This window comes from Apis florea, unplaced genomic scaffold (genome assembly GCF_048593485.1).
Source record: "Apis florea isolate Af1SG1 unplaced genomic scaffold, ASM4859348v1 contig_2492_pilon, whole genome shotgun sequence".
NCBI classification, from domain to species: domain Eukaryota; kingdom Metazoa; phylum Arthropoda; class Insecta; order Hymenoptera; family Apidae; genus Apis; species Apis florea.
The window spans coordinates 2,052,063-2,064,824 of NW_028256593.1; the positions used below are offsets into that span (position 1 = coordinate 2,052,063).

Sequence of the window (12,762 nt, forward strand, 5' to 3'; positions counted from 1 at the left end):
TTATATTCAATCATTATATTTTATTATTGTAATAAGTTATTATATATAAATAAATATTATATCATAAATACGATATAGAAAAGATCTAATATTTAATAAATTTTTTTTTTGAGAGAGAGCATTAAAATTATATTACAAATGAAAGTAGATTGACAAAGATAATTGACTTTTAGCGCCATCTTTTAAAGAAAAAAATATTATTCTAAAAATACTCAAAAGATGGCACTGATTTTCAATCCTTACCTTATGTTATTTTTAAAGAAATATTTTTAATATTCAAAAGATGGCGTTAATCATCAATTCTTATTCTATATTTATTTTTCTCTATTTACTAATATAAAAATTATAATATAAAATATAAATATATAAAATTGTTATTAATATAATTTATATTTTATCTGTGATACTCTAAAGATGGCAATTCCTCGTGATTTTTAGCTTATTTATATCTCTGTTTTTTTTTTGCTCTCCTAATCTATTATATATTTATTATATATATTATAAATTTTTACGAAATTTTATATATATCTATGAAATATATTATTTGCATATTTGTTGCAGGTTTTGCTTTTTTATCTTTTGAACATTTTTTTTAGCAGTTTCTTAATTTTATATATATATACTGTTTATATATTTATTTTTTCTATAATTTTTTTTTTTACTATTATCTTTATCGATAATACAAACATTTTTTTTATTTTTTAAATTCTAGAGTTTAAAAATTTAAAAAGAAAATGAATCATCTAATCACATATATCATTTATTTATAATAATATTAAAAAATATTTCAGATGATAATTAAATGATTTTGAAAGTGATGAATTTTATTATAGATAATATTATACATGGATATGATATATGATATATGATATGATATATATGATAATATAATATATGATATGAAATATACGATCTATGAATTTTTTCGTTATAAGTAATATAAGTTTATTTTAAAGAAATTACTTTGTTTTTGCACCAATTGATATAATTCATTATTTTCAATAAAAAGATCTAATTTATCAATGGTTTAACTTTTTATAGAGCAATCACAAAACTTCTATTTTTTTTGTGATTTATATTTTATTTCAATTAATTTAATTATTAATCACTATTAATGTTAAAATATATTTTAATTATAATTGTTAATCATAAATTACGTTAAATATTTCATAATACTAATTACTTAAATAGATATTAATCAAAATTAGTAAGGCAAAGAAAATGTGATTAAGTTTATACATCTTTAATTGCAATATCATATTTACAGCATATTATGGAACATTGTAATTACAAAAATATTTTACGATACGATATAGAGTCGATATTTCGTTCTACAAGTAAATAGTAGAATACGATTCATACCATCGTTCGCAAATCTTGTGATACCTTTCTACAAGAGTCGCGTAATTATTAAATAATTGCAAGAAATCGTATCGTATTTCCAATTGTGTGCTGGTATAAATATTCTCGCACTCACATTTAATAAAAATTTTCGAAAACATTGATATATACATACATATAGAACGGGCATAGGATATGTTTTCAGATGACTATGGCATCGCGATTGTAATTGATACGCGTCGCAAACATATGTAGAAACGCGGTTTAAAAGTAACATTCAAAAGATATTAGCAACTTTCACCGTGAATATACATATAACCGTTTAATTACGCACGGATATGCACACGTACCTCTGCAATTTAATTCTAATAATCGCGATAATAACATGTTTACTTTCACGCCGTTTGTCATTCATTGTTCCGATTATTCGTTCTCGATTAAAAAATCAATCGACACGTAGCTTGATGATCTATTTAAATATTTTCTCGAAAATCTAAAATAAAAGATCCATGTAACTATCGAGCACGAATAATTCAAAGTTCAAGAACGATACAATTTTGACCATTGGTCACGCGTTTTATAGAACCTCTTTCTTGTCAAATTTTTGCCTTACTTTCTCGACGGAAGCGCCTTCTCTCGATCTTTCTTTAATACACGTTTCTAAAATCACTGATCGTTCTCGATGAGGAATACAAACGGGGTTTGATGGATCGAAAGACTTTTTTTTAAGTATTCACTCTATTCTCTCGAGATTATTTGTCCAGGTCGCCGCGGTGCTATCCTACGTCTTGGAGCCAAAAGTCCACTGAGACCTCTAGTTTCCTCATGTTTCGTGCTTGCGGCTGTACTAGTTTCTGCGGAAGCTGTTTCGGACGGTTCTGTTTCGCTGGAAACGTCTGGTTCTTCGGATATTTCTTCTTGGCTAGTTTGGGCGATCGGTGCTTCAGTCACTTTACGACGCGGTAATAACGGCGATCTTCTAGATGCCAGAGGCACTGGTGTTCTAGTGGTCGTTTTAGGATGCACCTGTAGTCTATTTCGATTACGTAATTTATTCAGAGGATTGACGGTTGTGGAACGTGCCGGAGGCGGGCTAGTTTCTGCAGGTGCCTGAAATGAACATTTTGCGTGAAAGTCGCGCGTACGTGACAACGCGATTGTCGAAAGACGAGAAATAGACGCGAGTTAGTGTCAAAGCATGTCTGGCATGTGACATTTTGCAAAAGGGCAAATAGTGAAAGCGAAATCCAAAGAGAAGCTTTACTGAGGCCATACGTTTTGAAAAATGCGTTGTAAAGACACGAGATTTCGTAAGAAATCGTGGGATCGCATTCTATGATTTGAGAATTTTGAAGTGAATTCAAACAAAATGGGATATACAAAATGTTGTATTATTTCAGAACGAAGATTATAATATTTGATCATGACTTTGACTCGTTTCGATAATAATCGAAAACGATTGATTTTAAATATTTTAATAACTGATTTTCAAATATAAATCCTTATTTTATATATATTTATCTATGCATTATTTAAATATAGAATGGTGTTCTAATTTATTTTTGTATATAATAACCTCAAAAATGTATAAACATTTAATCAAACACCATCGTGAATTGAAATACTATGATCTTAGTCGATTTTATCCGAATTTTTTCAAATCCGTAATTTTATAATTTTTTTTAATCAAAAAATTTTACCTCGTGAGTTTCTTCTTCAGTTCCTTCTCCAGCTGGTTCGTCAATTGATTCCTCTGCGTTATCCGAAGGAAGCGGTGTCGTAGTTGTGGTCGTTGATTGACCCGGTTTTGGTCTCAAATTTATTCTAGCCCCAGGTTTAATAACCGGTCTTGTCCCTGTTGTCGGAAGTCTCGAACGAACAGTCGATTTTGGTGCCGCTGTACTGGGTTCCTGACTAGTTTCCTTAGGCGTCTCTGAACGAATGAACTCTTGGCTCTCCTCGCTACCGTTCGGAGCGGTGGTGGTCGGCCTTCCACGTCGTCGGTTGATATTCAATTTATTGAAAGACGGTCTCGATATTCCTGAGGGTCCATTAGATGATGCAGTTGAACCACCGTTTGACGGTGCTGATGTTGTCGTTGAGATGGATCTCGTTGCTCCAGATCCTCGAAATCTGCCACGAGTAGTGGAAGAAGGTCGTTCTGCGTGAACAGAGCTCGAACTCTCTTTTTGTACCGCGTCCTCCTCGATTGGATTAGATTGCTTCTGTCCAGGTCGACTTCTTTTGAAACCACCACCGTTAGAACCGTTGCTACCGAAACGGTTTCGCGTGCGTTGTGTAGGTTCCGCAGGTGCTTCGGTCGTCGTTGTACTTCCGTTTGATTTGAATCTTCAAAAAAATTGTTTTTTTTTTCAATTGAACATTAATTAAGAGATATAATAATAATTATTATATTATTGTGAAAATAAAATAATATATATTAATATTATATAATAAATAATTATATAAATGACAGAATTTCTAAATTTAAAATCATTTAAAGAATGTTGAAATTATTTTGATAATCTTATCATGTAACTTATTATATACTTTGATAAACTTACTATATAATTATATTAGTAGTGATTAAGAAATTCAAAATGAATTTTTTATCGAATTTTTTGTAACATTTTTTTGAAGTTAAGTCTATTTTTACCTGTTTCGAGTACCTCCATTAGTTCCACCAATACCAGGCCTTCTGAATTTTCCCCTTCCAGCTGGAGCTTGAGTAGTAGTGGTAGGTGGTTCCGTAGTCGTAGTTGTAGTAGTAGTTGTAGTAGTGCTGGTAGTAGTGGTTGCAGCAGTCGTGGTAATTACTGGTTCTGTTGCAAGATTTGCTGCATTGGTTATCGTCGTTGATTCCAGAGTAGTTGCTGACAATTCAGTCGTCGCTGTCAAATCGGTAATAGCTTCGTCGTTGGAAAGCGTCGTTCTATCTGAAAAGGAATCTGTAGCTTCGCTGCTCGCATCTATCAAATTATTTTGACCCTGTTGCACGAAAGCATACAAGTCTAACGCGACTTTGTCCATCGATGATGGATATTCTGTCGTTGCACTTTCAATCGTGGTCGAAGCAATACTCGCTGATGTTGTGGAAGATGAATCCGATTCTTCGTAGTCTTTCTCCAAAAATGTTTGCTTATCTTTGCTTTTCACCGATAACGAACTTTCTTCTTTGGAATCGTCTCTTTCTTCGCTTGCATGCAAGGGCTGACCTCTGTTCGATTCAGGAGGAATCTAAAACAAATGATAAAAAGGAAATCGTCTCGATTAAAAATCTTTTGTTCATCACTCTGATAATTTATTATCGTATATTAAATGTAGATGACAATTTATCCACATTATAATTCAATTTGAGTTATTATATTATAATTTGACGTAATCAGTCTTTACATCAACTTCTGATTTCAATAATGTCTCTCTAATAAAATTCTAATCTTGAAATTGTAAATTAACCAATAAGAATCAAGCTGGATTCTTAATCTTTAAAAAAAAAAAAAACAATATTTCAATATTCAATATAAGGATTAAATAAATTTCCATTGTTGAAAAAGATCAATCATTATTACATCATTTTAAAGAAACAAAGCGCGATAATCACCTCTGTCGAGAGGGCGCTGATAGGCCTCCTCCTGGTGGTAGGAACGGGTACTTCTTCGACCATCTCTTCAACAGGAGCAGGTTCTTGAACTCGTTGCGGCCTCCCTCTCCCTCTGCTCGCCGTTCTCTCTTCCCCGTTCTCCTCATTCGGCGTGACACCCAAAAATCGGACAGGCCCTTTGGGCAATACCTGGGGGAATTCCGGCCCCTCTTGGTGGGTACGAAAACTGCTCGAATCGACCAGGTCCAAACCGGGCCTGGGACGATTTCCACGACTTCGGGTTGACTCCGTGGTTCCAGTGTTGTGATTCGATCGTGACCTGTCGTTGGACGAATTTTTAGCTATATTACTCGAATAGAAGCGGCAGAAGGGGGCGAGATGGTGGAAGAGGAAAAATGTTACGCGTGATGTGCACCTCGGTGGGAATCTGGTGTTGGTCGGTAACCTTTCCTCGGACACGTCTTCGGCCTCGACCAATTGTCTGCCTCTGTTGCCATTTCTGTTTGGAATCACTTCGTTACTGGCTGGTTCCACGGTGCTCGATCTTTCCACGGTGTTGTACTTGTTTCTGTTGGAGCCACGCTTAGGAGCGGACGTGGTTCTAGAAGGAACGTCGTAAGAATTGGTGACCGCCGAGTCCGCCGAACCCGCCTTATTCTCATCCTCCTCGTCATAGTAATAATATACGTACTCGTATTCGTAGTCCTTCCCGTTTGGCCCTTTCTTTACCTGTTATACAATTGTGCAAAGTAATTCATTCGGATTTCTATTTTAACGGATAGGGAAATTTTTAACAATAGTATTTCTTGTTTGTATTCATTATAATTATTTGCAAGTTTTTATGTTCATTTAAGTAAAGATTATTTATCTTAAACGAGAAGTTTATATTAAGATTAATTCTTACCTGGATACGCGAATTTGTGCCAGCAGGGACTAAACTGACGTCGCTAAAATCGCCAAAGTTACGATCTCGGAAGGACGTTTCTTTACCGTCGTCACGGATTATATTAACAGGAACAAAATCGAAAGAACGCGTTTCACGCGGTGTCGTCAAAACTGGCATCATGGTTGTTGGATACTCGTTACTGAAACAATGCAAGAAATTTTCTCGTCTCTCTCTCTGTATATATATTCAATACACCAAGATCACTTAATCTTCATTTAACTGTTTGTGAGAGGATTAAATTTTATCACATATAATTGTATACATTTAAGGTTTGATTTAAATTATTATGAAAAAAATTCTTTTTGTAAAAATATTCATATATAAGATAAAAAAATAAAGCAAGTTTTTTTATTTCATTTTTTTTTGAGGACTTGAAGAATTGAAAGTTTAAAAAACAATTATATTGGAAAAAATAAGTTAGATCTGCATTATGTTCAGAAGTATCCGGATACTTGGGAGATTTAATATGCATGAATAATATTTCAACATTTAATATCGCAAGTAATATTAATCTTTTATTATTTTTTTAAGAGTTACGTTCAAAATTATATGTTCACTATAATTAAATAAGTATTTTGTCGATTCCATTATAATTAAATATAATTACTTGAATTAAATCTGAATTGTGATAATCTTTCTATTAGTTTCCTTATTATTTCTTATGATGATTTTTTTTCACATTTCTTCTTGATACTTTCACAAAAGTTTCTCAAACAATCATGATCATTCTATTGAGCATCATCTTTATGAAATTATATTATTACATTTTCATTCATAAAAGACAATTTTTCAGATATTTTTACTTTTAAAAATAAAATTTTATCGTGCCACTTTTCTATACACATAACATTAACAATTAAAAAAGAGAAAATAATGAAACGAATATATAATTTTTTTGCAAAATTCAATTTACATTTTATACAAAACAAGAAAGTGTTTGGGTACTTTTACAGCTCTACAAATATGATGACTTTCTAATTTAAAATATCTCAACGCAATTTAAAAAGTGTTTTTAACAAAAGAGAAATAATACAGATAATTGTATCACCAAGTGGCTTATACGAAAAGCGAATCAATCATCATAAGTGTTATTACAAACGTTTTAAATTATTACTTAAATTCAATAACATAACATAATTCAAAATAATTTTAACTACTTTTTCACCGGCTCAATTTCAAACTCTGTCTAACTCTGCACTTCTCTTTCCAAAGCTCTAAAGACAGGTTCCTACCTAACGTGCACCCCGGGAATCACCGAGTCTTTATGATTCTCGACGCGGGATCTGTGCGTGTCACTTCTTCGAACCCCATCCTCTTGAAGGATCCCCGTGTCCCCGAAGTTTTCCAACTCGACGCGGACCTGCCGCTTCGCCGTGTCACCCTTCGTTTTGTCTTCGTCCACGAAATCGAAACGTCTGATCGGGTCGAGGTCGGCCGACTTTTTCTCAAAACTCTCGAACTTCGCCACAACCTTCTTCCCATTGTGTTTCCCATTCTTCGTCACGCTCTTTCTCTCCACGTCCACGACGTCGTCGTCCCCGTCATCGTAGTCGGACGGCCGCGCTACATCCTCCGGCACTTTGTGAGACGTGACGAATTCTGCGCGAGCAAATGTGGATTACTTTTTTTGAAAAAAAAAAAAGAAAGAAGAGAGAAATTTAAAAGGATTTTAAATAAAGAGAGATGAGATAGGTTTACCTTCGTTCGACAAGGCTTTGCTTCCGGTCGCATCATCGTCTGCGAGTGTGTTTGCTACAGCGCAAGATATCCTGAACGATAAAAAATTGAACTATTATTATTATTATTATTTACGTTGGTTTTATTTAAAGATTTAAAAATACTTTCAACAATCTTTCTTCAACTTCAACATGCTTTCTATACGGATGGAAGGTTTTATGGATGGAGTGAATGGAAGAGTGAAATAAACGATATTTTCACTCCGTGTCTAATTAATTTCTGTGTTTCTTTTTCTTTTATATCAACGCCTAATGCCTATCGAAACGAATTTTTGATATCCATTGCAACGTGGTATATGAAAAAAAAAAAAAAAAAAAGAAGGGAATACCAACGAGAGTAAAATTAAAATGGCAACGAAATCGAACGAAATAATCTCGTGGAGAAACGTGTGCACAGATTCTACCGCGAGCAAACGCGGTATGGTGAAAGTTCGTGTCTGACCGGTGAGCTGGAAGCTGCGACCCGCCACAACTTGCCTCGTTCTCTTTCAAGCGGTACGTTCGATCTTTAAAAACTTTCGAGCTAAGCCAAAGCGCCAATTGTCTTCCTTAGCCACAAAGTCTCGACGGCATTCCATTTGTCCAAAGTTCGCGCTCTTTCCCTTCTCGAGTTTACGAGTTTCCATTACTCGAGTCGATACACGATGAGTTAAGATTCGAGGAAAGGAAGAGAAGGAAAAAATTTTTTTCAAAAAAAAAAAAAAAACGATATTTCAAAAATCGATGTTTCGTTTCGCGTCCGCGTTTCGAGGGATTTTTTTTTTCGCGACGCGAGAATAATTTAATCGAAAGAAAAAGTCAAGGCCGTCTAGTAGCGTGCTTGGGAATACGAGCGCGACCTCGTCCTCCTTTGGCTCAAGGTTGTTCGATCAGAAAGATCCGAAAATTGAGGAAGATCAAAACCCATGCGATTTCCTTCAAACAATCGCAAAATATAGTGTAATTCGTGTCGAATACATTTGTCGATTTGGTTCCAAAGCAAAAGTATTGGTGCACACAAGAATGTCGAAGTTTATTTATTGAATTGTGAGCGATTTAATTTTATAATTATATATCTCTCCGATACACTGATATATAATATTTTTGTACACCAACTTGTGCAGTTTGTTTTGATTTTTTAATGATGTTCCACGAATATACAATAATGCGGACAATTTGCATAAGTCGGTCGATTTTGCGTGAAAATTTCACGAAGGAGAAAAGAAGAAAAGATGGAGGTATACGAGGAAACGAGTCGTGTGCAGCAAGGTCGATCGGTTACGATCGATTACCTCTGTCGATGAAGGAGACCGGCTACTGTAAAATTAAAAGCGGGTATCGAGGGCTTGTTGCGCGTCGGAAGATATACACTGCGACGATTTCGTATCCTGTCTTTTCACGGAGCAAAATGAGCCGTGATCGTGCGAAATGTTGGCGATATTTTTTTTTTTATTGTGACGCAGTTCGATAGAAAGTCGAAAGGCTTTATACCGCATGGCGACATTTTCGATTGAAAGGAATAATATATCGGGTGTATAAGATTGTGGTATTATATGAATTGAAACATCGAAAAGAAAAATGCAATAATTTTTTTGCACTATGTATACACTTATTCGATTCTTGATGAATGAACAGAAGTGAAACGAATGGAGGATAGGAGATTTACGTGAGATAATAAATAAAAAAATGTGGAATAACATTTTCTCGTTTGTTGAAGCTCTGTTTTCGAATTCGAAAGTTCGTGAATTCGGCTGGTTTATCATGAAAAGTGAATATCTGTCGATTCAAATTCAATTTTTCAAAAAAAAAAAAAAAAAAAAAAAAAAGAACGGAAAGGAAAAGATTATATATATATTCTGTATTCGATTTATTTTTGCTCGTGGAATAATTTTCAATCAATTATTTTATTCTTATTCGATCGAAGTGCATTTGATCAATATTTAAACTCAATTTTCTTGAAAGTGAAGCTATGGATGGTATTTTTACGTATTTAATATTTATAAAAATCAAAATTATCTTTTCTTAACCTTAATAATAAATTTTTCTTTCAAGAGGTTAATACTTCAAACATTGAAAATAATTACAATAATTTGAAAGATTTTTTTATAGATATTCCATATAACTTATGAAGGTTAATGGCATATAAAAAAGTAGACAATAATTTCTAATCTATTGATCGTTATAATGTCTAACACTTATTTATTTTAACGTAATTGCATTATCACTTTCTACTACGTACATCACGATGATCTTCTCACTGCTGGCATTCAAAAACAATGCCTCGTTAATTTTTCTTTTGCCTCGATCGAAAGAATAAGAAATTTCAAATTATATTTAAATATTAGACAAAAAAAGTGGACTGCAACTTGAAAAAACATTTAGAAATGATTTTTAAAGTCTATACACATTGTACGAAGCTTTATTTCTCAGAGGTTAAACGAAAGAAAAAAGAAAGAAAGCAATGACGAAAATATACGTACAGAACAGAAGCAACGAACGATCAAGATAAATTTTCGCCCAAGGAATTCGAAGGTTGAGTCTCGATACGCAAGCATAATGATGGAATTTATCGTGATTCCATATGGAGAAAGCTGTCTCGGCTCACAACCGTATCTACGTAAGCGTGTACATATACAGGGTGTATCTCCACTGGCACGAGACAGACTCGCGTCGTTACATAACCTCACAACATTACCGTGAAAGCCTATTCGAAAATATAAGCAAACATACGTACGTATATATATATATATGTATGTATGTATGTATATATATGTATATATATATATATATATATATATTATTTTTTGTCTTACCTAAAACAACGTAATTTTACGAAGCTTGTTAAGTATATTCGCAAATGTGCGAAGATGCAATCTCGAGAAAACTTTCTATTTAACCTGTTCCCCCCTCCGTTGCGCAAATATGATTGCGCGGGATGCGAAATATACGATGCAGAGGATAAAGATAAAAATGAAGAGGAAATGTTTTAACATTTACAACGGATTTTGTAAAAATCTGTTTGCGAAAGTTTACGGTCCCCACGCTCGAGCATCTTCACTCCTATCTCGATTTATCGGCCATCTTCACTCTCCCACTCTCTCGATTAGATCGAAGGTGAGAGTCGAAAATTTGAATCTCTTATGGACGAGATCGTTACGATGCAATTGTGTATACTACTATCATTCTCATCGAATTTTTGAACGCATAATTGTAATTATTCGATAAAGAATAATTTCGATTATCTTCGATACAATAATAGAGATAACGGTCTCTGATGAGCATCGATCGAAATTTGAATTTGAATTTGAGACGAAAGCTTTTTCCTCTTCGTTCGTTTTAACAATGAAAGATAATTTTAGTAGGAGAAGAAGTTTGTCGCGATTGAGAAAGGAAGATCTGCGATTTAAATCGTGGATCGCAATGCAGACTCTTTTCAGGCCACGTTAATTATCAACGTTAATTCCTCGGGGAACGATCGTTAAAAGAAAAAAAAAAAAAAAAAAAAAATTTGTCAAAAAATGAAAGTAAACGCGATGATTCTTCCTCTCAACAATCTATCGACTACTCTCAAGTGAAAAGTGAAAATTTTTTCCAATTTCAATAGACTCTGAAGTTAATCAATATTATCGAACCTCGATCTTTTTTACCACGCGATCCCTCATATTTATTCACGATCCTACCACGCTCCAATTGTCAAAAAAAAAAAAAAAAAAAATTACGCAAGTGAATAAAAATTATGCATATGTTTTTTTTCTTTTTTTTTTTTTTTTTAGAAAACTCCAATTTACATCGCGGCAGCCCACGGTAAGTAAGAGTGCATTATCCTCCATCGTAACAGCATCGCATCGGAGAATCCTGTTCGATCCTTATAGTTCAAGGATGATCGTGCTCAAGATATTTACTTACAACAAGACGACTTTCAACCACATGTCGATGACTCCCTTACTCCGCTCTTCCTCTTGCTTCTTCCTCTCTTTCTTCTTCTTCTTCTTCCTCCTTCTCCTCCTCCTCCTCCTCTTCCTCCTCCTCCAAGACACGAAGGGATACGAACAGCTGGTTCGAGCCTCTCAACCTCGTTCCTCGAAGGAACGCGCGTTGTTTTAAAGGAGCGCAAATGTACGAATATATTATTCTGCGGAATACACGTTTCGTCACCGGACACTCGCGATCATCGTTGCCCTCTCCTCGAGACGACACACGTCTTCCAGCTGCGGCCGATCTTTGAGAAAGGAGGCTGAGCCGGGACCAAACACTGAGTTCCTACCTTCGACAGCCAAGTTTCACGCGCGATCACCTCGACTCCTTTGCTCCCTTTCTTCCCTCTCTTCCCCGTTCGAGCGGCCAACTCTCTCTCTGCGGCCGAGGACCGAGGGACGTGGAAAAAGAGAGAGAGAGAGAAGCGGAAAAGACGCACACACCGGTTTGTAAAAGTAAGAGGTAGTCGAAGGACGTGGTGAGGGTATGAGAACGGCGGCGAATGCAGGCCTCTACTTATACGCCACCCACCACGGCCACCTGGAGCACACCCCACCAGCCTATGGAAAACTGGACACCACGTAGTCGAACCCGACTCGATACGTATGCCGGCTCGAGCAACTCGACTCGAGGTATACTCCACTGCTATTTCGTCGCTCCCTCGAGTTCTCTCTTCCTCCTCCTCCTCTTCTTCTTCTTCTTGTTGCCGCTGGTTCACCCAGTTCGCCGATCCGTTCCATTGCGGAAAGTCTTGCTCTCGATATTTCTGTTCATCTTTCTCTTTTCTTCTGGCACGAAAGATACGATCACGATAGATGTTCTGATCGTTATTTTCGAGGCGCAATTTTAAAGATGACAATAAGAGTGTTGTTGGGAAAAAAAGAAGATTTCGTGAGGTGAGATAATTAGCCACGGAGGAGGAAGGAAGGAAGTGTCGAAGAGTTCAGTCAAAGAAAGACCACCATTGACTTTCATCTCTTTCCCCCCTTTCATTCTCGTTCAAGTTCATTTTCCCGTCCATTCTCCCAACGATTCATCAAGAATTTCTCACGTTTCGAGGAGGCGAGACGCGCGCGGGAATTCGCGAGGAATGCGTCGAATCGATTTTTCGTTTTTTCCCCTTCGCTTTCACGAATCGCGTGAATCATGCATACTTGTTCACGCTATTGATCCACAACAATGAT

The 12,762-nt window shown here is 35.4% G+C and overlaps 1 protein-coding gene and 1 long non-coding RNA gene across 3 annotated transcripts; one reads left to right on the forward strand and one right to left on the reverse strand.

The window, feature by feature from the left end:
* Positions 1-1,227: 1,227 nt before the first annotated feature.
* Positions 1,228-12,215, reverse strand: LOC100869430 (uncharacterized). Of its 2 annotated transcripts, XM_086906047.1 has the most exons (10): positions 11,510-12,069; positions 7,587-7,657; positions 7,121-7,487; positions 5,847-6,027; positions 5,634-5,671; positions 5,358-5,543; positions 4,943-5,261; positions 3,998-4,578; positions 3,042-3,690; positions 1,228-2,451 (listed from the first exon to the last, which is right to left on the reverse strand). In XM_086906047.1, the coding sequence occupies exons 1-10, from the start codon at positions 11,530-11,532 to the stop codon at positions 2,080-2,082; spliced, it is 2,787 nt and encodes a 928-aa protein (XP_086762173.1). In that variant the 5' UTR covers positions 11,533-12,069; the 3' UTR covers positions 1,228-2,079. The 2 variants fall into 2 exon arrangements, with proteins under 2 accessions (XP_086762173.1, XP_086762172.1); XM_086906046.1 differs by having other exon boundaries at positions 5,358-5,671; positions 11,510-12,215.
* On the forward strand, positions 5,550-6,522 carry LOC147657917 (uncharacterized). The gene is made up of 2 exons (XR_015291551.1): positions 5,550-5,691; positions 5,873-6,522. It is a non-coding gene; the product is annotated as an uncharacterized LOC147657917 (long non-coding RNA).
* Positions 12,216-12,762: the final 547 nt, after the last annotated feature.

Coding starts and splice junctions, on each gene's coding strand:
- LOC100869430 (XM_086906046.1), bottom strand. CDS start 11,532: ATGTGGTTGAAAGTCGTCTTGTT. Junction 7,658..11,509: donor TGGTTGAAAGTCGTCTTGTT/GTAAGTAAATAT, acceptor TTTATCGTTCAG/GATATCTTGCGCTGTAGCAA. Junction 7,488..7,586: donor CAAAGCCTTGTCGAACGAAG/GTAAACCTATCT, acceptor TTGCTCGCGCAG/AATTCGTCACGTCTCACAAA.